This window comes from Clupea harengus, chromosome 23 (genome assembly GCF_900700415.2).
Source record: "Clupea harengus chromosome 23, Ch_v2.0.2, whole genome shotgun sequence".
In the NCBI taxonomy this organism is placed as follows: Eukaryota; Metazoa; Chordata; class Actinopteri; order Clupeiformes; family Clupeidae; genus Clupea; species Clupea harengus.
The window spans coordinates 17,692,466-17,717,552 of NC_045174.1; the positions used below are offsets into that span (position 1 = coordinate 17,692,466).

At 39.3% G+C, this 25,087-nt stretch overlaps 2 protein-coding genes and 1 long non-coding RNA gene across 3 annotated transcripts; 1 reads left to right on the forward strand and 2 right to left on the reverse strand.

Annotated features, from left to right (window-relative positions):
- Positions 1 to 8,178: 8,178 nt before the first annotated feature.
- On the forward strand, positions 8,179 to 10,208 carry LOC122128703. Its single transcript, XR_006151576.1, has 2 exons — positions 8,179 to 8,497; positions 9,802 to 10,208. It is a non-coding gene; the product is annotated as an uncharacterized LOC122128703 (long non-coding RNA).
- Positions 10,209 to 16,422: 6,214 nt separating this feature from the next.
- LOC105888646 (interferon-inducible GTPase 1-like) lies at positions 16,423 to 17,281 on the reverse strand. Its single transcript, XM_012814386.3, has one exon. It carries the CDS (start codon positions 17,086 to 17,088, stop codon positions 16,423 to 16,425), a length of 666 nt encoding a protein of 221 aa, XP_012669840.2. The 5' UTR covers positions 17,089 to 17,281.
- A 2,013-nt stretch (positions 17,282 to 19,294) lies between these two features.
- Positions 19,295 to 24,401, reverse strand: LOC105894356 (interferon-inducible GTPase 5-like). Its single transcript, XM_031561602.2, has 4 exons — positions 23,687 to 24,401; positions 23,001 to 23,074; positions 21,998 to 22,128; positions 19,295 to 20,449 (listed from the first exon to the last, which is right to left on the reverse strand). Exon 4 carries the CDS (start codon positions 20,444 to 20,446, stop codon positions 19,295 to 19,297), a length of 1,152 nt encoding a protein of 383 aa, XP_031417462.1. The 5' UTR covers positions 20,447 to 20,449; positions 21,998 to 22,128; positions 23,001 to 23,074; positions 23,687 to 24,401.
- Between the last annotated feature and the right edge of the window lie 686 nt (positions 24,402 to 25,087).

The following is a 25,087-nucleotide window of genomic DNA, read 5'->3' on the forward strand; positions in this document are numbered from 1 at the left end:
AGCATTAGACCAAGGCTGCCCAATTTGGGGCCCGCGCTCCGATCAGAATCAGAGTCAGAACGTCATTCGTTAATCAGCATTTTAACCCATTTCGAACAGGGCCTCTGTCTCAACGTCCTATGTAACTCAGACTGGTTGCAGTTCACTGCCTGGCCATAGTTTTAACATTGTTTTAGATGGGTCAAGGGGGGGCGCTATTTACCTCTTGCCAGATCCATAACTTTGCAGCTAAAGTTGTAATTCCTGGTTGCTATGGTTATCTAGCTAAGGCTATGGTTAGCTAGCTAAGGAAACTTTTAATAACAAACGATTTAAATGGAAGATTTCCGTTTGCATGAAATGATAGCTAGTTATCTAGCTAATGTTATAGTCTCCTCGATTTAACTTCTACAATTATAATGGGTGCCTGTGACACTTCGTATGAACGAATTCATATTCATGAGTTCATATTCACACATATTAACACCAGTTCATTATGTGTAAAGAATGCTGATATGAAATATGAAAACAACCAGTAGTCAATGTGCAAGCTTCCAATTTAATTTGATTTAAGATACTCTATTTGAGTTGGGGCAGTCTGTCCTTCAGTCGAGGCATGATGCTCTCGCTACAAGTTTCACCTGTTCGTGTTGGCGTAACAAATGCTTGTGGAGTCAAGTGCAGTTGAGAGGCGCTTGTCTCCAGGGCACAGATTACACTTAACTGTTATATTTTTCTCTTTTCACGGATACAAATAAAAAAGGCTGTGATTGGAATACGGGACTGGAGCTGTCCCTGACGGGACAAATCAAAATCACCCATAATATTTCGGGATGTCCCGGACAATTCGGGACGGTTGGCAACCCTACTTGCACCTAACATATAACATATTTGAGTGTGCTAACATTAGCAATAACGTCAGCTAGTTCGAGGTGTATGCATAGGCTAACCATTAAATTAGCAGCACATTTCCCGTATTTAACAATGATTACACATGGACTTACCTGAAAGTGATGCACGGGCATCATCTCGCAGTTTATTTATCTTTCTTTTGTCTGCCCCTGACTCCTGTTGTCTTTTTGAGGCCATTTTCGAAAAGCTGACCTAGCCTACTGTCAAAGTTCGTCAGGCCACTGAGATAGGAAAGGGCACCCACGGCAAGCTTGGGAAGTTGAGTGGGGTGGGGGGGGGGGGGGGGGGGGGCACCAGCGTAACTTTTTTTAAGCAATTAAATATATCTCTTGTTCTGCCTGTTTTGTGATATACATGCCTAAAAGGTCCCTAATATTTCTATACTGAAATAATATCGGCATTATAATTATTATAACTATGATGATTTTTCAGTTGCCTATTTTTTGGTGCCCCCACAGGAGTTGGTGCCCTACGCACAGCGCGTAGTGTGCGTTATGGGAGCGGCGGCACTGTGCAAGAGTTACAAGAAATGTGCATAGCTAAAAAACATCAGTGATTGGAAACTAATAGCGTGGAGTCCAGATGATTGCTAGCTGCTCTGGTTCTTGGCCTCAGTGAACAAACATAGGGTGAGAGTTAATCACCACATCTGGAGTGGTCTGTGCCAGGGAGATTGGAAACCTGTGTTTACTACCCAGTGTTCTCCCCCAAACAAACCAGAGATGGACTTGACAGAGGTTTAAGTCCTCCTGTGCTTCCAGTTCCTCTGCACTTGTTGTGTGGCAATTACATTTTTGAACTAGAGCCAGGAACATTGTGTTCCACAGAGCTAGTTAGAAGAGTGGGACGTTTGCTGAAATCCAGTAGGGTGGCTGGAACGTTGGAACTTGTCTGACCAGTCCGTCTAGAAGGTTTTGCCAATGGCTTTTTCCATGGGAACTGGTTCCACAGGCGTGTTGGTTGGTTGGTTTGTTGATGATTCAACACGATGTATGTGTCTCTGTGTGTATACTCTGTCCCCTCCACCTTTCAGGCTATTTGTGTCACTTCCACTGTGACTCATCCTTACTTGATTCATATTTGTTATCAATCACTCATTGCATTTATCTACCTCATATGTCAATGTATGTAATGTAACTAATATGTTTTTACGCAAATCTGAATATGATGCTTGGCCAGTAATTCGTTTTGAATGTCAAAATACTTGGTTTACTTCTTGCAGTATTATATATTTTTTGTAATCATGTGTATTAGAAATAATGCGAATGGTGAATATTCTCGTGCAAAACATGTCATGTGAAATATTAAGAAGGGGGGGTTGTGAGAACATAGTGTGCTGGAACAAAGAAAGGGCGTAATCAAATTTTTGCAGAAGTGCTCTCAGTCACGTTATAACACCCCACCCGTAGGCGTTGTGATACTTCATGTTATCTTTATCTCAGTAACTCTGTATAAACAGACATGGCCTATGAGAGAATTCATCTGACTCTCACAGACTGCTTGCCACTCTGTATGATTCTGATTTTTTTTGTTTTTATCTACCTTTCTCTGATGCATGTTCACACTTTTGCTAATATGTAATTTAGCTAACATTACCGTGGAAACATCAAAACATGTTTATTGTTATATTTTTACTGTGTGTTTTACTATGTGATGGCAGGAAGATAGGTGCCAGTCATTAGGTGGGACATCTCTGTATGCTGAAGTCATTCATTGTGGCATTGTGTTAAATGTCTTAAAGTCTGTAGGCCTGTGGAAAAAGACAAAACAAACTGAAAAGCATTTTGTTTCAGAAGACTTTGATTTGAAGGCCATGGGGTGTAAGTAAGACAAGACATGATACAAGGTTAATGAAAAAGCAAAACAAACCCATATTTCTTTTATTTTTGCAAAGTTTGCATACTTTCATTAGACAAATCACTGACAAAGACATACAAATGTCATAAACACAAACATAGGCAAATAGGGCAGTCTAGTGTTAGGGTGAACTGGTGACATTGATCACTTTGGATCCTTTAAAAGACACCACCTCCACACAAGCTTTAGCAATCGCTTATCCCCCCTTAGGGCAGGCTCGAAGCACGTAGTTATTTTCATGTTATTCCTACATGCATTTAATATCTGCCAATTTGCGAGTTTGAGCATTACCAAGAAAACTGTGAGGAAGCATAACACAACCTGCACATACACCTGCAGCACCTGTCATAATTTGCAGAAGGAGGAAGAAATGAGAACCCAAAATAATAGTGGCAAGTTGCCAAGGGGACGCTGTTCCTCAATGATGGCCATGCTCAATGTGACATCAGAAAATGTGAGGTAAACTATTGGGTGAGTTAAGACTATTATAAATCTGATACTTCCTTGTAACATCAGACTGTCCATGGACAGCCTCCCTTTGTTGATCTTAAATAAAATCATTACTACTCAACGAATCCCCGAACTCAGAATCTTCTGAAAGAGACTTCATCTTATAACTGCATGAAATGCAAAAGTTAAGAAAGGAAAAAGAGTGAACAAAAGTAAAAGAAGAAAGGAAAGAAGAGTGAACAAGGCCATGGATAAACACAATAAAGAGAGAGTGAAGAGGGAAAATTCTGAAAGACGGACAGAAAATGGAGTGAAGCAGAGAGATGGAGTGTGAGAGAAAGTAGACTGAGAGGGATAGAGAGAAGGATGGAGAGAGAGAAAAAGTAGAGTATGGAAGGTGTCTCTTGATATTCCTAGTTCTACAGTTGAATCCAGAGGGACAGAGAGAAGAGGAGCTTGGAATTGGCGCAGGCGTCAGGGAAGCACAGGTGCAAGCCAGTTTAATGACCCTATTATGACGTCACAATGGCCCAATGTAAGTCAATGGGAAAATTTGTATTTGTTTTTCTTTGATATCTTAAAAAGTATAAAGTTCAGAAAAATGAAAAATACATAGCATAAGCGTCCTTTAGCAAGACCTACGTGATAAAGTTTGAACAAAGTTTCTACGTTAAGTGGTTCGAGCTGAATTAAGCGCCGAAGTTTGGTACAAAGAATAATAATAATAAGTATAAGAAGCCACCGGATAACAATACAGGGCATTTCAGGCACTGTAGTTAGCCTGTTGTTAACCTTTCCTGCTAATCGTAGTCGGAGATTACAGGGGAGACTTTTGTTTACTGCTCCAGGGCCGAGGTGTTCTATAGTCTAAACTCTGGGGTTATCTACCTTTCCCTTGGTCTGCGGTTGATGAGCAAATAAATGGCAACTTGATTTGGCCCGAGGATTTATTCTCCACACTGGTTGTAGAGTTCAACATTACAGCAACATAACTTTGCTCCGGTCGCTACATCTGATCTATCTGTGTGCATCCCCGTTATCTCTCTCTCTTGCTCGCTCGCTCTCTCTCTCTCTCTCTCGCTCTACCACACCCACCCTGTAGCCTACGTGTTGCTCCATAATACATTATACATTATAGAAGCCGCACCATCATACAACACTGTATTAACATTAAATGTGGGACCGGAAAATGTGACCTGGAACCATAGTGCGAAAATGTTGATTGACATCGGGGTATTAATTGCAGCGGGAAAATAAAAAAAAACTTTGCATGAAAGTGTGGTGGGCGATAGGCTAATATTGACGTAATGGATTTATGAATTTGTGACACGAAATACAAGATTGGCGATTCAGTACCAGTGGCGAAAAAGACAGCTGATCCACCCAAAAAAAATCAACCTTACAGAAAATTAAAAATTTCAATTAATTTGACAATTTTACATTACATTAAGTCATTTAGCAGATGCTTTTAGCCAAAGCGACGTAAAAGGGAGATTCTAAGCTTGGCCTACCATTGATAACACAATTGCATCGTAGGCCCTTTTCTTTATCTTTGGAACTGAGCCCATTTGATTTGATTGATTGACACCATTGCACTTTTCTCTATTTCTGAACTGATGTTATTTGTTATTGATTTTCTCTATTTTTGAACTGATGTTATTTGTTATTGATTAAGCTTTAGAACTTATCGTTATTTCAATAAATGTGAACATTTTAAAGTTTTATTGGAGCGACGAGGGACAGGTTGGGCTTGAAAAGGATCCCTTGTTCAAAGTGGGAAATGACAGAAAAAGTTTGAGAACCACTGGGTTAGGATAAGGCAAAGATGCTGACCACACACAGACATCTAACAACTGCCTTTTCTCAAGGATATTAGGTCAGTAGATTGATCTAATTTTTTCAACCTGTTGCTAGTTGAGCGTCTCATTGAGTTTCTTGTCAAATCTAATAAGTCTATGTATTTACTGACCCTTTTCTGTGAATGAATAATGGATTGGGAACCTTGCTTCTTTTACTCTATGCCTCTTTAGCCTCAACCAAAATGGCGTCTCAAATTGTCTCATGCCTGTTCCACAGAGCTAGTGCTTCCAACCACCCAACGCTTCCTTTGCTTTCCTGATTTGCTGTTGGGACAGACTCAACACCACTGTTATGGACATCTCTTGGGATCGCAACATAAAAGAAGGGGGACTATATATTATTTACTGCTCATAACATCCTGTGCTGCATTCGACTCTTTCTGCTTGATGTGAAATGCGGTCAACAATTTCCTGACATACCAATCTTCAACATGTAGACCCTCTACTCAAACATCTATTCCTTTCTTGGGTATAATTGTCTGCTACTAACACACATTCTGTAAAGAATGAATTCATGTGTACATCGACTGACTTTGTTCTAGTCCTTTCATCATATTGTCAAAAGAACTGCATTGCATCTCATTAAAATGCTGTCTAATGCTGGAGCACCACATGGGTTCATCCATAGATCGTTTACAATCCAGTCTACACAGCCAGCCATGGTGTGTCCTTTAAAAACAAAACAACTACAACCTGTGTAATGCATTTTCACCCCTATTAGGCCTTAAAAAGGGAATACTTAATATCTTACATTTTTATAGAAAGATGATTATGAATGAATAAAGCCTATAAAAATGCTCAGCTGAATGCAGGCTTCAACAGGATTACTAGAAAAGGAATAAAGTAATCAAAATAAAATGTGAATGTGCTACTTCATTTAACCAGTATTGTACAGCAAAGAAAAAAAGCTGAAAGACCCAACTCCCCTCTAATCTATTACCCTGTTCCAATGTGGTACCCAGGCACGTACACAGACATTTTGGGGGGCAGGTGCTCAAACCAAAAAAAGGGCACCCATCGCCAAAATTATTAATGAAATTAAAAAATGATAATAAATAAATAAATAAAAAACACAGTAGGATATTCTCAACTTTAATATTTATTTTTGTTAACAAACTAACTCAAATGATCTCCTGAACATAACTCAGTCCTACACTTTGTCCTTCCTCATCCATGATGGGCTCCTCTGAACCAGGTAGGGTTACTGATTCTCCCTTATTTGTTTTACTAGTTGATGGCCTGATCCAAGATAAAAGAGAGCTGCTACCCTGAGCTGCTTGCTGCAGTTCCCCGTCCTTCTGCTTTTGGAGTCTCTCTTTTCTTGGCATTATTATTTTGTAAATTAGATAAATCAATGTTGTGCATAATGATCCAGAGTGACTTAAATTATCTCTGTAAAGCTGACAACACAGTACACACAATTTTTTTTTTTACTGTTTTCTGACTGAGTTGAAGCATAAGAAGCATTACACTAATAATATACCACAATATACCTCACCAGACTGTCATGTAGCTCAACTTCAGACCTACCTTTCATTTCAATAATTACGATTGTAAATGAAACAAAACTTGTCTAATTTGTAGAACCGTAAAACTGCCCCTAAATTCTCTGCCTGCCTGTATGTCTGTCTGTCTGTCTGTCTGCCTGCCTGCCTGCCTGTATCTCTCTCCCTCTCTCTCTTCATTAAACATGACACACGTCAGTAAACAGCTGGACAAGGCTTTAAAATCACGGCTTTCGTGACTTTTGTGTTTATTTTTTTAGAAAACGTCGGACCAGTTGCGACGTAATGTTTTTAGCCTGTTGTTAACCTTTCCTGCTAATCGTAGTCGGAGATTACAGGGGAGACTTTTGTTTACTGCTCCAGGGCCGAGGTGTTCTATAGTCTAAACTCTGGGGTTATCTACCTTTCCCTTGGTCTGCGGTTGATGAGCAAATAAATGGCAACTTGATTTGGCCCGAGGATTTATTCTCCACACTGGTTGCAGAGTTCAACATTACAGCAACATAACTTTGCTCCGGTCGCTACATCTGATCTATCTGTGTGCATCCCCGTTATCTCTCTCTCTTGCTCGCTCGCTCTCTCTCTCTCTCTCGCTCTACCACACCCACCCTGTAGCCTACGTGTTGCTCCATAATACATTATACATTATAGAAGCCGCACCATCATACAACACTGTATTAACATTAAATGTGGGACCGGAAAATGTGACCTGGAACCATAGTGCGAAAATGTTGATTGACATCGGGGTATTAATTGCAGCGGGAAAATAAAAAAAAACTTTGCATGAAAGTGTGGTGGGCGATAGGCTAATATTGACGTAATGGATTTATGAATTTGTGACACGAAATACAAGATTGGCGATTCAGTACCAGTGGCGAAAAAGACAGCTGATCCACCCAAAAAAAATCAACCTTACAGAAAATTAAAAATTTCAATTAATTTGACAATTTTACATTACATTAAGTCATTTAGCAGATGCTTTCAGCCAAAGCGACGTAAAAGGGAGATTCTAAGCTTGGCCTACCATTGATAACACAATTGCATCGTAGGCCCTTTTCTTTATCTTTGGAACTGAGCCCATTTGATTTGATTGATTGACACCATTGCACTTTTCTCTATTTCTGAACTGATGTTATTTGTTATTGATTTTCTCTATTTTTGAACTGATGGTATTTGTTATTGATTAAGCTTTAGAACTTATCGTTATTTCAATAAATGTGAACATTTTAAAGTTTTATTGGAGCGACGAGGGACAGGTTGGGCTTGAAAAGGATCCCTTGTTCAAAGTGGGAAATGACAGAAAAAGTTTGAGAACCACTGGGTTAGGATAAGGCAAAGATGCTGACCACACACAGACATCTAACAACTGCTTTTTCTCAAGGATATTAGGTCAGTAGATTGATCTAATTTTTTCAACCTGTTGCTAGTTGAGCGTCTCATTGAGTTTCTTGTCAAATCTAATAAGTCTATGTATTTACTGACCCTTTTCTGTGAATGAATAATGGATTGGGAACCTTGCTTCTTTTACTCTATGCCTCTTTAGCCTCAACCAAAATGGCGTCTCAAATTGTCTCATGCCTGTTCCACAGAGCTAGTGCTTCCAACCACCCAACCAGGGGCGTGGCCACGTGGTGGCCAGGGGGGGCCACGGCCACCATTGGTCAGAGAATGACCACCCTGCCGGCCCCCCCAACCTCACGGCACGGCAAAAAAAAAAAAATACAAAAAACCCACCTGAATAGAAACGGTATAAAGCTGAAATAAGTGCATTCATATTTTTTTTATCAAGTCGTCTTATATTGTCATTTGCCATATTTGCAACATGTTGGGCCACGCCTCCATCAACAGCGCAAGACACAAACCAACGGGCCGGCATTCTGACAGCGCTTCAATGGAGACTAGCAGCTAACCACTGGATACCACTGTAACTAACAGGTGAGTAAGTTGGTGATACTTGAAAGGATCATTGAAATGTGAAGATCATAAAGTTATCTTCACACTCAATTTAATGTGTAAGAATGTGTCAACATTGAGGAATTGTGGCAGAGTGGCACCTAACCCAGTATGCCACCCAGCTGCTGGTGCAAACCTTGGTGAGCTCCCGCCTTGACTACTGCAGCGCCCTCCTAACGGGCCTGCCGGCTTGCGTGGTGAAACCACTACAGATGATCCAGAACGCGGCGGCGCGTCTGGTGTTCAACCAACCGAAAAGGGCACACGTCACCCCGCTACTCATCGAGCTCCACTGGCTGCCAGTAGCTGCTCGCATTAAGTTCAAGTCACTTATGCTTGCCTACAGAGTGCTTACTGGTTCTGCTCCCACCTACCTAAATGCTCTTGTAAGGGCAAATGTTACACCCAGGACGCTGCGCTCGTCTAGTGAGCGTCGTTTGGCACTGCCGTCCGTGCAAGCACGGCAATCCAGACTATTTTCATTTGTAGTTCCACGTTGGTGGAACGAACTGCCTAGTACTACCAGAGCAGGGGCGTCCCTCTCTACCTTCAAGAAGCTTTTGAAGACCCAACTCTTCAGAGAGCACCTCCCCTCCTAACTGGCACCTGACTAGCGCTTAACTTGCACTTCAGCAGTTACATTCCTGCACTTCTTTTTCCTCTTTTCTAGGTTGTTGTTTTTCTAATTCTCATGTAAAGTAGTATTTATTGTTACACCATGCTTTTTTATTGCTCTTAGCTTGACTGTTCTCTCCCTTGTACGTCGCTTTGGACAAAAGCGTCTGCTAAATGACTAAATGTAAATGTAAAGAGTGAGTTGAGTTAGGCTGCTGCTGTTATTTTTGCAAACTTGTAAGATTATCTCTGGCTAGCGAGCTAGCGCTAGCTAGTTAGCTTATTTCCATTCCCAGGTGTCACTTAGTCATAGATAACACACTGTCGCTAGTTTACACTTGAAATTGAAATAAAAGCAGTCTATAGTTAATGTTGTGTAAAACTTTTCTTTAAAGATGACACAATGAAAAGGATAAGTGCCTCAGGGGGAGACAGGAAAATCCATGCTTATTTTGCCAGCACGCGTAGCTGAAGAATGGGACAGGGTCGGTCGGGTTATGGCAAACAAAAATAATTTTAAGGCTGGCCACATAATAAACATATATTTATTCAATCTGTAAAATGTTAATGATTGCATGTTTAGTCTTAAAAAAACAACAAAAGAACAACATGTAATTGGAAGTGGATAGCACTAAAAGCTGATACTAATGGGCTTCTTTGGTGTTTTACAGACATTTCCAAGTCCAGGGGTGAAGCTCCAGCGCAACCTCAACTAAATTTCCCCAAGACACTCCAGGGAAACCGAAACAGGAGCTTCAAGGGTGACTGGTATGTAGTCCACCCCTGGTTAGAATACTCCATAAGTGAAGACTCTACCTCTAACAAACAAAAAAGAGAATTATGTAAAATGATTTACATGGATCTACCTACACTCACTGACTCACTCACTCACACACACACACACACACACACACACACAAGCAAACAAAGCGTGCCCCTTGTAGACCTGGTTTGTCAGTGCTCTGTTTTCATTCAGCACCACAATCTGTTTGATGTAGTAAGCTAGTGATATTGTTCACTGTTTGTAGTGATACTGTTCAATGTACATTATACATATTGTTGATATTTTTTTTCTTTATGTATTATGTGTGTGGGATGTAATGTTTTTGCTTTTCTTTCTCTTTATATATACATATGTATATGTATATATTATCGCAAATGAATGGAATATTGCACTTAAAATGCTACAGTTTACCTAAATAAATGATCGCCTAAAATGACAATTCATATTGTGTCTGTCACTTGCACTAAAAACATCCCTGTCTCATGTTAAGGTCCCGAACCCCCTCACATAATCATGACACATCGCACTCGCACATTATCTAAGCACCCATTCCAATAACATGGGATTATCAATAAGACATCATTAGTGTCCATAAGAAGGTTCAATCCATTGTTTATGGCTAGATGAGCCGTTAGAAAACTGCTGCTCTGAGTGATGCAGTGTGTGAGTTTTAAAATAGTAGTTTTGACAATCAAGTGCCACCCCAAATAAAAGACTGGCCAGAGCTGGCCCCCCCAGAAATAATGTCCTGGCTACGCCCCTGCACCCAACGCTTCCTTTGCTTTCCTGATTTGCTGTTGGGACAGACTCAACACCACTGTTATGGACATCTCTTGGGATCGCAACATAAAAGAAGGGGGACTATATATTATTTACTGCTCATAACATCCTGTGCTGCATTCGACTCTTTCTGCTTGATGTGAAATGCAGTCAACAATTTCCTGACATACCAATCTTCAACATGTAGACCCTCTACTCAAACATCTATTCCTTTCTTGGGTATAATTGTCTGCTACTAACACACATTCTGTAAAGAATGAATTCATGTGTACATCGACTGACTTTGTTCTAGTCCTTTCATCATATTGTCAAAAGAACTGCATTGCATCTCATTAAAATGCTGTCTAATGCTGGAGCACCACATGGGTTCATCCATAGATCGTTTACAATCCAGTCTACACAGCCAGCCATGGTGTGTCCTTTAAAAACAAAACAACTACAACCTGTGTAATGCATTTTCACCCCTATTAGGCCTTAAAAAGGGAATACTTAATATCTTACATTTTTATAGAAAGATGATTATGAATGAATAAAGCCTATAAAAATGCTCAGCTGAATGCAGGCTTCAACAGGATTACTAGAAAAGGAATAAAGTAATCAAAATAAAATGTGAATGTGCTACTTCATTTAACCAGTATTGTACAGCAAAGAAAAAAAGCTGAAAGACCCAACTCCCCTCTAATCTATTACCCTGTTCCAATGTGGTACCCAGGCACGTACACAGACATTTTGGGGGGCAGGTGCTCAAACCAAAAAAAGGGCACCCATCGCCAAAATTATTAATGAAATTGAAAAATAATAATAAATAAATAAATAAAAAAGTAGTAGTAGTAGGATATTCTCAACTTTGTCCTTCCTCATCCATGACGGGCTCCTCTGAACCAGGTAGGGTTACTGATTCTCCCTTATTTGTTTTACTAGTTGATGGCCTGATCCAAGATAAAAGAGAGCTGCTACCCTGAGCTGCTTGCTGCAGTTCCCTGTCCTTCTGCTTTTGGAGTCTCTCTTTTCTTGGCATTATTATTTTGTAAATGAGATAAATCAATGTTGTGCATAATGATCCAGAGTGACTTAAATTATCTCTGTAAAGCTGACAACACAGTACACACACATTTTTTCTTTACTGTTTTCTGACTGAGTTGAAGCATAAGAAGCATTACACTAATAATATACCACAATATACCTCACCAGACTGTCATGTAGCTCAACTTCAGACCTACCTTTCATTTCAATAATTACGATTGTAAATGAAACAAAACTAGTGAACTTGTCTAATTTGTAGAACCGTAAAACTGCCCTTAAATTCTCTGCCTGCCTGCCTGTTTGCCTGCCTGTATGTCTGTCTGTCTGTCTGTCTGTCTGTCTGTCTGTCTGCCTGCCTGCCTGCCTGTATCTCTCTCCCTCTCTCTCTTCATTAAACATGACACACGTCAGTAAACAGCTGGACAAGGCTTTAAAATCACAGCTTTCGTGACTTTTGTGTTTATTTTTTTAGAAAACGTCGGACCAGTGGTCCGACGTAATGTTTTCAGCGGCGCTAATGTTGTGGTTAATTTATCACCAAACAACGTCATTACCTGTTTGTCTGATGCTGCGGGTCAGAGAAGCAGTAGGCTGCAGCTGTTTGGCCGGGCGCTCAGCACTGCGTGAGCACTTAGTGGAGGAGGAGGAGGGAGGGGCGCGTGGGGCTTGTGAGCGCCGCGGAGCATGTCGGGGCGAAATTATCACAAGAACTCAAATAAATGCCCCGTCATGTATCAAAACACATTTGGGCGGAATTGATGACAGAGAGACTCATTTTTATTCTTAAATATTGATGAATGAAGAAAAAATTTGGCTCCAGCAGAAGGGGCACTTTTCTCATCCAGGGCAAAAGGGCAGGTGCTTGAGCACCACTAGGGGTCTATCTGTGCACGTGCCTGGTGGTCCCTGTCGTATTCAAATCCATCTGGAAGTTCCCATGAAAAGAAACGCCACAAATATTTGAACTTCCTTCAGGAGCTCCTTTGAAAGACCAAACTTAACAAATAAATATGAACTACTACAGCTACAACAAAAGGATTGTGGAAAGCTGTTGCTTCAGCAACTCTCCATAATTCAGCTCTAGACATACGCAAACTAAACAAAATTAAATGTAGGCGAATAAACAAATTATAGAAGTGTAACTTTCACACTTTCCCATTAAAGCAAGGAAAAAATATGTAAATAGATACATTTACGTTTTATAAAACAAAACGGTTTATTAACTGCAGTTTATTCAATGTAACATCATCCTATCATGTAAAAATAAATGCTGTGTAGTTGTGGTGCAAGCGCTACTCGCCATTTAGGCAAAAATAGTACACCCTCTCATCGCATGTACGCATGCACGCACGCATGCACGCGTGCACAGTACTGTATATATATATATTTGCCTGTATGGATCAAAATAATAATACAAATTACAGAGTATTAGGAAAGAGGTTTATCCCTTGTTCCACTGGAAGGCTGAACCACACAGCTTCTGCCCATCAGGCAGCCATACATGGAGACCAGAACATTTCTTTTTAACAAACAGTCTAAAACAGGTAGATCCATTTCACAGGGGATAGCCGCCAATACACAGCATGCAGTGAACAGCATTATTTGCCAAAACTGCCACCAGATTTACATGGGAGAAACTAAGAACACAGAATAAAAGAGCACCTGTATCACATTAAGAAAGGCAACCTTCCTGTGCCTTTGTATGCTCCCTTTAACAGCCAAAGCTGTAGAGAGTTCTTCTTTGTAGGCCTTGAGACACAACCTGTTTGGACAGATGTGCAAAAAAAAAGAGTAGAGAAGATTTGGATTGACACACTCCAGAAAATGCAGCCTTTAGACCTTACCTGTACCTCTGCCCATTAAAATCCATTCTCTCTGCTTCTATCTAGTGGCAAAAACAATTTACTGCACAAATAAATTTGAATTTGTTTAGTATTTTAGGTTTTACATTTTAGTGTTTTACGTTTTAATATTTTACTTTTTAGCATTTTACTTTTTAGTACTTTATAATGTACAGTTTGACGTCCTGTTCCTGTATGACAGTATGCCTTCAAGACTAACCATATTATCACACTCCCCTCCACAGCACTTAGGTTCCTTTCCCCCCTTCCGCTGACAGACCCCCACTGGGTTCCCGCCTTCTGCAACTTTGCACAAAATCAAAATATCTCATTCGGATTTTCAGTTTCCAGTATTTATGATTTTCTGTGGTATCCATTGTTAATAAAAAACCTTTCTATATATTTATATGTATCTTTGGTGTGCAGTGTTTTTCACAGACTCTGACTTAATTTGATTTGAAATTACTTTGATGATTTGATTTATTTAACTTAATGTATCATATTTGTTATACAGTATATTCACACTATGCACTTAGGGATTTGAAAGGAAGTTCTTAGAGTAGTGAGAGTACCTGGATCTTCTCCTTTTAATCTCCTTCTTTAAGCACTTTTTCACTGGTTGCCTCCATATGTCCAAAACCTAAGGTCGGGAAACAGGAAACACAATTGAGTGACCAACATTGGTACACTAAAGGACACATGTGTGGAACAGCACAGGACACAGCTTTCTTAATTTCTTGTTTTAGCCTTTACGTTTTTTTCAGTTTTGAGAATTTTAGAGACCTTCAGAAGTGAATAATCTTCTTCCTCTTGGTGAAACTCCTAGTCTGCTCAGGGCGTGTACGTCCTCAGAAATGTTCTGCTCAGCTTCCCCTCATGAATATCCTGTAAAACATACCTTTAACTTACGTGCTATTGATAAGACCTTCTCTCCTTTTTTCGCTATGTCTCCATGTTCTATGTACGATACACACAAACTGGAATATAAAAAACACAAAATGGAAACAGATCTTTGTCTGGTGTATCTTCCTTCCTAGATGAGAGTCGGAATTAGTTAAACATTTCTCTTCCTCATCTTCTTTTCACATACATATAAGGTTTTTTTCCCCTCACCCTCTTTTTTCCCTTTAAAATTCATACCTTAACCTAATATTTTTGTTTGCTTATGGCTTATTAACTTAAAGATCTCCTTTTCATATACATATCATTTTAATTTTTTTCCTCACCCCGTCACATCCCAGGGAATAGTTTCACTTCCCTGTATCCCTACCCCCCTTTTCCCTTTAAAATTCATACCTTAACTTAACCTCCCTTTATGTTAGGCTAATAAACTTAAAGATCCCCCTAATCTTTCCCCTCTGCTAATCCTAACCAACCTTTTCATTCGTTATTTTATTACAACCCTCCCCACCACCACACACCCATTATTATTCCCCTCTCCTTTCCATCTTCTAACCCTAACCAGGATTCCCGTTTCATTTTTACTTAATTATCCTTCCATTTTCTTTCCAATAGCAGGATAGTATCCAGAAAAAGGAATATCCCGCTTAATACATTCCACATCCATATTACAAACACATTTTACTGATCTGTTTTTTATTTCATTTATTTCTGTAGAACATTTTACAGATTACAAACATTTTCAAAGATAATACTATAAGTAGAGTGGTACCAGGAGAGGCCACCAGATGGCATCTGTGCCCATGCCCGGGACGTTCCATTGTGGGACCTTATCCTTATATGTGCATCCCCTTTTCTTTTAACCTAACCTCAACCTTAAATTATAGTTAGCAGAGTTTCAACAGATAGTTTGATTACAATCTGAGCATCTGTCAATAGTCTGTAGGGGACCATCCGAATAAAGTGTGACCCAATTTGATAGTTAAATCAGATCAAACTAAATATAGCATAAAGCACTATCAACAACAACTTCATTTGTTTGAGTAGTCTATTGAAAATAAAAAAAAACATGCATGACAAAATTATGTTTCACACTCAGCAAAGGTTAATATCAACAGCACACAGAAGTAAGCCCCTACCAGTAACACTCTCCCCCACCTACACTCTGATTACAATGGAAAGGCAACTTAAGTCCATTCCCAGTTACGGATACATAAATGTTTTATAGAAGTTGATAGGTGAAAATTCACCCTAGTTACCTCAGGACTCCGGAGCTGCACATAAGTATATTTATTAGACAAACAACAACAACAATTGGGCTCACTCCCAGCACAAGGCTGAAAGTGAAGCAATATTAAACACTTTGCACAAGGTTTATATAGACAGAAGTTTAGCGTTCAGCAGGGAAAACCACGTGGTGGATCTCTGACGTCCGAGGCAAGGATGGAAGTTTTGCACAAGGTCGGAAGAAGTACAGTTCGACCCTTCTTATCACCTCTGGTCTACACATGCTCTTGTACATATGTAGACTAAGTGGCACCTAATAATCTAAGTTACACACACACACAGAAAAGCCATTTCATAAGCACATGATTCATACAAGGAATATATTAATACAAGGCACTTGATTCATATATTCTTAAGTCATTAACAGTGTTTGGAAATTATCTCCATCAGAATCCATCACTCACATGTCTTAAAAATAAATAAAGAGAAAAAGATAACCTGTCCAAACCAGTGAGTCTTGATGAACATGAGATGATTTCTTTACTTTAGTCCTGCTATTCCAATCACATTTTGCCACATTATACAGCTCATTCAGCATGTGTGTTGGAGCAAAAGATTCTCCAGCTGCTGCTATATTGCCGGCTGCAAGCAGAAAGATGCACAGTGTCTCAATAGCAGCTACTAGCTCAAGATTGGTTACATTACCATGCTTATTGAGGTGGTAATGTAACACAAGTTTAGATTCTTGAAAACATTGCTCTGAAAAAATTAGCCACCTTGGAGAAAAAACTGGTGTTCTGCATTACGAGAGCATATCTTTTGTTATCTGGAAGGTCTCTCTCTATATTCTTTACCATTTCCAAGAAATCAAACCTTTCCGGGTTTTCTGATGTAATGAGAAAGACAGGAGGGGGTCCCAATGTTCTCAAATTGTCCAGACAGTTGGTACGTATTTTTTGAAGTGTTGCCTCCTCTCTTACTCCCTTTCTCTCTTCTTGTGTTACATCAGTATCAGTCTTTGTGTGAACAAAGTAGAAATTCTTCTTCTTTTTCTTGATTTCTTTTGCCAACATGATGTCATTCTCCTTGAATCTTGATGCACTTACTATGATAAAAAAGTCATAGTTATGGTATTTGACATCTTTCATGTAGGTTTCTGCTTTGAATGTTGGGCTCCCTACACCTGGCAGGTCCCATAAGTTCACATTGGGCATGGTTGGGTGGGGGTACATGGTGGGCTCCATGGTGGTTTCTGTGACTCCAGTGGGTGCAGCTCCTTCATCAGTATCTTGAAGACCTCTGATGGCGTTAACAAAGGAGGACTTTCCTACCCCACTCTCCCCTGTCACAGCAATGTTGAGAGTGACATGATCTACTTGTTCTTCATCCCGTTGATCAGCCATGATCTAAAAGGAAAAGATAACGTCTTATATTTCATCATGTTCTGTTTTTGCAAAGAAGCTATTTCACATAATCTCTCAAAAACTGAACCTGAGTCTCTTGCCTAAAGCAGCTTTAGATGGCTTTTAGTAAGTGAGTTTTTAAGCACTATTGTAGATACATCTAGGCTATGTAGCTGCACCTCATGTGTTTCCTATAATAAGAGAAATGACCTTTTTTTGAAAAACAAGTTTGCATTGTTGAACCATTGCCTCCATAGAGGAAATGCAAAACATTTAAACATGGATGCATGACTGATAGGAAGTGGTCGGGGTAACACTGAAGGAAAACTTATTGAACAGTTTTCAGTTCACACACATTTAATTTTCTCGTTCTCTGGTTTCATGTTACATGAAGAAGACTAACTAACTAAAACTAACATAGGAATTGCAATACTGCATCATGATTTCATGTGATTCACACAGGAAGTAATATTACAAAGGATTGAATGCAATGTTGCACAAAGAAAAAAATATTTAGGAGCTTTTTGATCTCATTCACTTCCTCAGTCACCTCCTACTGGACAATCTGGTCCAATCTGGACAAGAAACTCCAGTACAAAAATGTGCATTTGTACATTAAAGATATAACATTCCTTATATTATCCATCTTATTTTTAAATTGATGAAAAATACTGGGTATTTTACACTTACTTACTAATTACTATGTGAGGCTCTGGAAAGAACTTTTCTAAGAACTCTGATGTGATGTGATGTGATGTGAAGAAATCTTCAAGCAACACAGCAACACATGGGCTACATTCAAGTCACAGCATGGCAAGAAGTGCACATGGCAGCAGACCTGATGTGGTTTCTGATGATTTGGCTTTTTAGGAGAAAAGAAACTACAAATGGGTAGAATAACAAAAAACAGCTCTGCAAAAGAACTGACACCAGTATAGAGTGAGATCTTTTTAGCTATCCCACTAACTCACCCAGTGGAATAGTTCATAGTTCCCCAATATCCTGAAGCAGTGCCAGGATTGAAGAACCTTACAGCAGGGTCATCACTGGCACTGAATAAGGAAGAATGATTGATAGGTGTAGAAGAGGGGAAGCTGAGGAGAAATTGGACATCACCAAAGAAAACAAAACATCACAATGTATCAAATGAGACAGGGATCTATAAACAGATTGGACTACTAGGACTTTCTGGATAAACACTGACTGCTATTACATGAAGGTGCAGATTCTGGCAAAAGGTTGGATTATTATAATCAAAGACTATCTTTTCCTTTAAACGAATAGAACACGAGTAGGCTATGCTTTGACTACATAGGCCTACATTTCTTAAATGGCCCTTTACAAAGCTTGATTTTCTCATTTAGTGGACAGAATTGCTGAAGATGGTACAGTTGAAGGGCTCAGAGTTCTCTCCTTCATCAGTTGCATATAAAACAATTTCTGAAAATCCTCCCCATCAAGCAGCACACACTGTATCATGTTTACAACACACAGAAGGTTTCTGTTCATTTCCAGTTTTGGTGGTGTGGACACATCAGAGCATTCACACACAATGGAAGATAATAAAAACCTAAATGTAATCTAAATCTAAATAAGGTATGAAGATTTAAATCTAGACCTAACAAAGCATTTTTTTACATTAGATCTGAATCACATGAACTGACTACCTTATTCTTAGTAATGCCATTTACAGCAGGCTTTTGGCTACACTCTCCAGTTTATCCAACACCTCTAGGGGCGCTAACCACATTGGCATGAACTACACTGTAGATGGTGCTAGAATACCAGCAATGTGCACAAAACCTGTTACAGTCAACTACAATATAAAAACACAGCAGTCCAATACTTTTTCAAATACACTTTTATTCCGTAATCTGCAGTAATCCAAAACAACATCAAAATCAAAAGGATATCTAGTGAACACACAAAGGCTATGCTAAAAAGACAACTCAAGACAAAGTAAATTAATTAGTCCTTGATTGAGATTAATCTACAATGTGCAAATCTGTGCATATACAATGCATTTGATTATCCACCCCTTCAGCCTGGTACACTTCTACATCTTGTTTACAAAGAAAACTTAAATGAATTCCCAATATTGTTGTAAAACATAGTTACATAGCTATTAATTGACATATCATGGAAGAAATCTTAAACATGGTAAGCATTCCACACCATTACACCTGGGTCACAGGTTTGCTTTACTCTACTTTAGTTCTGCCATTTCAATCACCTTTTCAGCTACTCTATGCAGTTCCTTCACCCCTTCTAGGAGCACAGATCGTGTGGTAACAAACGATATTCCAGCTGCTGCTATGGAGCCAGCCCCAGGCATAAGGCTGCACACTGACTCAACTACACCTGCTACCGCAAGTTTTGCTGCAATTTTTGTTGCAAGCGATGATTTGTCAGCAATCGCACTGACAAGTGATGATTTTTTAACCTCTTCCAGTATTGGCTTGTTTACTCTCTTAGATAACTTTTCAAGGGATCCATCATCTAGACCAAATGAATAGTAGCATTTGATTAAGAAAGGCACTACCATGGCAACATCACATGCAGTTGACAGACCTGGTACTGGGGCTGCCGCTATGCCACCTGATGCGAAGGCCACAGCCCATGCTGCTTTCTTGAATGTATTGTATTTCTTTTCAAGAGACTCCTTGGAATAAACAGGCAGACTCATAACCAGAGCATATTTCTTGTTATCTGGAAGGTCCCTCTCCAGATTATTTACCAGTTCCTGGAAGTCAAACCTTGCCAAGTTTTCTGATGTAATGAGGAAGACAGAAGGAGATCCCAATGTTCTCACATTTTCCACACAGTCTTTTCGTATTTTCTGAAGTGTTTGCTCCTCTGTTTCTCCCTTTTTGGCTTCTTGTGTTACATCAAGGTCAGTCTTTGTGCGAACAAAGTAGAAATTCTTCTTCTTTTTCTTGATTTCTTTTGCCAGTATCATGTCATTTTCCTTGAATCTTCCTGCGCTTACTATGATAAAGAAATCATAGTTTTGGTATTTGACATCTTTCATGTAGGTCTCTGCTTTGAACTTTGGGGTCCCTATGCCTGGCAGGTCCCAGAAGTTCACATTGGGCATGGTTGGGTGGAGGTACATGGTGGGCTCCATGGTGGTTTCTGTGACTCCAGTGGGTGCAGCTCCTTCATCAGTATCTTGAAGACCTCTGATGGCGTTAACAAATTTGGACTTTCCTGCCCCAGTCTCTCCTGTCACAGCAATGTTGAGAGTGACATTATCTAACCTATCCACCATCTCTCTGGCTTTGGCAATGGCCCTCTCCAAGGTCGGTTCACCAGAATCCTTTAGTAAAGCACGGAGTTCATCCTGTTGATCAGCCATGATCTAAAAGGAAAGGGTAATGTCTTATATTACATCATGTTCTGTTTTTGCAAAGAAGCTATCTCATGTAATTGCAGTCGTTTTCAACAGTCAAATCTCTGCTGTTGACACAATCTGAAATGTGCATGGAATGAGTCACTGCCAAGGTTATCATGATTACAGGTCAAAAACTTAACTTGAGTCTCGTGCTTAATTGAAGCGGCTTGAAATGATTTGTAAGTAAGTTAGTTTTGAAACACTATTGTACCGTAATTTCCGGACTATTGAGCGCACCTGAATATAAGCCTCACCCACTGAATTTTTGAAAAATAATTATCTTTAACATAAATAAGCCACACATGTCTATAAGCCGCAGGTGCCTACCGGTACATTGAAACAAATGAACTTTACACAGGCTAAAATGAATATCAAAAGTAATACAATAGTGATGCATATTATTAGTTTTGGCAGTTACGATAAGTGCACTGTTGCTTTAAGAGAGTCAATCAGAAGCTAGAACATTAGATTGAAGACAGAGAGATAGAAGAAAGACGCTAGTTTGAAACCAGTGAGCTAAAGAACTTGAAAAGACTGGATTTGTATTGTAGTTAACTTTTATTTTCTAAAGTGTTTTGAGTTGTGTTCTGTCTACGCCGGTAAACTGTGGTTATTTTGACATTAGTTAAGTTATTGAGAGATACTGAGAAATCGCGTGGAGCTAAGCATCCATGCGGCTGCATCCATGCTAGCATCCTAGCTCCACAAAGCCACCGTAAACACAAAGCCACCGTATACAGTCACAGATATCATAATCCATAAATTAGCCGCGTCATTGTTTAGGCCGCGGGGTTCAAAGCATGGGAAAAAAGTAGCGGCTTATAGTCCGGAAATTACGGTAGATACATCTAGGCCAGGGGTCTCAAACTCCTGGCCCGCGAGTCAGATCCGGAGAAATATAGATGTAGTTGTCGATGAAGACACTATCCCACTATTACTACTGTATATGCAAGTCATGGGCTATCAATGAGACAAAGTGATCCAAAAATGCAACTATAACAAACACCTTTATCCAAAGAGCATCTTGCATTGTCCAGGAATTGAAACTCAGGTCAGCTACTTGTTGTTCAACAACACTCACCATTGTACCACTGATCACACATGGTAAATATGCCACACTCAAAAGTGGTATCTACAGTATTGTGATAGGCAAGCCAACAGATAAAAAAAATCTGGCCCCCCACTGACCAGACTGGACGCTCATCGGCCCCCAGGTATTTTGAGTTTGAGACTCCTGATCTAGGCTATGTAGCCGAAATACATGTGTATACTATAATGTAACATGAACGGTGTTTGTGTTCATTTATTTTTTTTTTTTAATAATTATTTCTTTTTTAGTTCTGGAAACTTTTTAATCTTGAAAATCCAGTTACCAAATGAATAATTATATTCTTACTGACTATTTACACAACTGAGTGTGATCCATGTTTACAGAAGTTCAGGTTAATTAAGGTAATGATTATACATAATTTTTTAACTTGATCACCAAAAGAATGAAAGTGTGGTTAAACTTACGCGGTCAAAGTCCTCAGCTTTTGTCCAAACTAATGCTGACAGTAGTCAGGTAAAGTTGTCTTCAGTACAGAAGTTGTCTAGACACACCTGTGAGTGAAGTACCAGTGTCTGAGTGAACAAATCCAATGACTCTAAAGGTGAAATATCATATGCAAATATGAAATTTACATTGGTGCTTTATGAGATTGCTAAGGTATAAAGTTCATCCTATCCCAAAGACAATGACGAAAGTTGAAGTCTCCATATCAGCATATCTGCTACTGAATAGCATATCAATTGGAGTATTGAGCACTTACATGTCTCATAGATTGTTGCCTTATCTAGAGTCAAGAGCATGCTTTCAGAAATGGCATCTCATGTCTCTATCTCTAAACTAGTTTTCCTTTGTGATAAATTCCTTAAGTTTCACTTTACAGGTAGAACGTCTGTGCATTAGCAGTGATATAATACACATTGTATTTGATGTTAATTGGGGCTTTTGCAGTAATGTGTGTTGTGTATCATTTTCTATTCTCTTCTCCTCAATGTTCCTTTGTTTGGGTAGAGGATCAATTTGGAAGGACGGTCATCATTCTAGTGAATGCAGATCACTAAAGAGTTAACGTAAGAAAAGAGAGGCTTGTGTTTTGCATAAATGCTGTATTCTGGATACTGCATATTCTGCTCAATGTATGGGCTACATTAGAACATTAACGTTACAAAATGGAGAAAAAAATTGGATGGCACATGACAGTGTAGCCCTATGGGAATTTTGGGTATACCCTGAAATCATTGTATTTTTATTTTTGTTTATTTTCATTTTAAAATGTGCAATTCAGACTGTTAAAAATGTCAGTACATTAAGGACGTGGTATTTAGAATAACAGTATCGCACATAGCTTCATTTTTGTTTTGTTTTGTAAACTTTGTAAAAAAATGTAATCTTGAAAATCCATCTATCAAATTAATTATTGAATTGCTGCATAGTTGATTGGCAAAATAATTAAAGTGTGGATAACCTTACGTTGTCAAAGTCCTCTTGTCGAAACTAATGATGATAGTAGTCAGGGAAAGTCGTCTTCAGTACCGAAGTTATGTCTGGACACACATGTGAATGAAGTGTGAGTGTCTGAGTGAACTGGGCTTCAGACCTACTCTGGCAGTTCCTGTCAGTTCCTCTTCTTGATTCCCCTTTCTAAACATTCCCTTCCTGTTTTGCATATCCTTCTTCATCAGGATCCCTTGTTTGGCCAGGGAGTGGCATTGTGTTTGTTTATGTGTGCCATCTGTAGTTTTCTTATCTCTTCCTTCCCTATCAGGTACATTTTCACCACTTCACACCATCTCACTCACTTTCGGTCCGTTTCGCTCTATCCACAATCTGCCCTGATCTAAAGTTTGTGCTACCACTATTCTCTCTCCTTCTGGTGTTGTGGGATTGCAGTATGATTATTTAAAAAAATGTATTAATTAATTAAAAAATATCCCTATGTCTACACACTGTCCATGCAGTCCTGTTAGTCTTCCAATGATCTCACCCTATAATGTGTCATAAACGTTTTCTCCTCAGACTCTACTCTTCACTTTTCTTTTCAGTATTACACAAAATGTTCTTGTTAGACGTTTAACAGTTCCTTTACAGGAGAATTTTGCAGGATCGGGTACGGTGGAACTAAGATCTTATTTCTGGAAAGAACAACATTTTCATACCTTAATTTGGCCACGTTTTTTTGACGTTCTGCCGATTCCCGGTCCACTAACCCCTTCTGTCCTGGGAATTTCCGTCCTTTTTCCTGTCCTGTTTCTGACAGATATGTTGTGGATAATTTATTCAACTAATTATAAACTGAAGTCTCTTTAAGAATATTCTGAGTTCGGAGATAAGTTGAGTAGTAATGCCTTGATTGGAGATCAACAAAGGGAGTCTATCCATGGAGAGTCTGATGTTACAAGGAAGTATCAGAGTTATTATAGACTTAACTCTCCCAATAGTTTACCTCCCATTTTCTGATGTCACATTCAGCATGGCCTATCATTATGGGACAGCGTACCCATGGCAACATGCCACTATTATATTTACGATGTTTACTTATCATGTACTTCAGCAAAGTATGACATGTGATGTAAGCTGGGTTAATGGTAAACTCCTCTCGTTATTTCAGCCAGTCGTGTCTTTCCTGACCTCACACTGTTACCTCTAATGATTTGGGACCTTTATTGCACTCGTCTGTTTTGACTGTTGGGACAGACTCAACAGCACTGTTACGGCCGGTTATTGGGACCGCAACATAAAAGAAGGGAGACGGACGATGAAGCTATATTTCTAAATAATGAGGACATTTATTAAATTCACACGAAATATAAAGAAAAGGAAAACGTGTCGAGGTGTTATTGAATGAGCTGAGAGAGAGAGAGAGGCAGGCAGGCAGGCAGGCAGGTGTCCACGGGTGTCTCCTACACTTCCCAGTCAACTAATCAGTCAATTATCTTCCCCACTGCTCCTTCAAGTGATTCTTCTGTTTAGTTAGAATCAAGAAAAATGCTCACACTAGTCCAGTATTAATGGGCTTGATCAGCTTCAACCTCCAGGTAAATGTCTGCCATCAAGGATAGCCCTAATACATAAAGCATTATTATTACCAGTAACATGACCACAATACCTAACATTGCTTCAAAGATTTTGTGCGCAATTCATGGTTACTTCTCAAACTGGGGAGTTGCTCTACAAATGGAGGCAGGAAAAATAGTGAAAAAGATAATTTACAATCCAGTCTACACAGCGATCCCCGGTGTTTCCTTAAAAACAAACTAACCTGTCATAATCATATTCACCCTCTTCGACCTTAAAAGGGGAGTACTTCATATCTTACACTTACAAGAAAATACATTTATAGAAAGATGACTATGAATGAATAAAGCCTGTAAAAATGGCTTTATTCATTCAGTAGATACATATAGGTTTTATCTATTAACCACAGTTTATTCAATGTTACAACATCATGTAAAAATAAATGCTGTGTAGTTGTGGTGCAAGCACTTTTAGCCATTTAAAAGTTGTGTGGGATGGGCATTTCAGGCAAAAATAGTACACCCTCTCTCACTCACACAAAC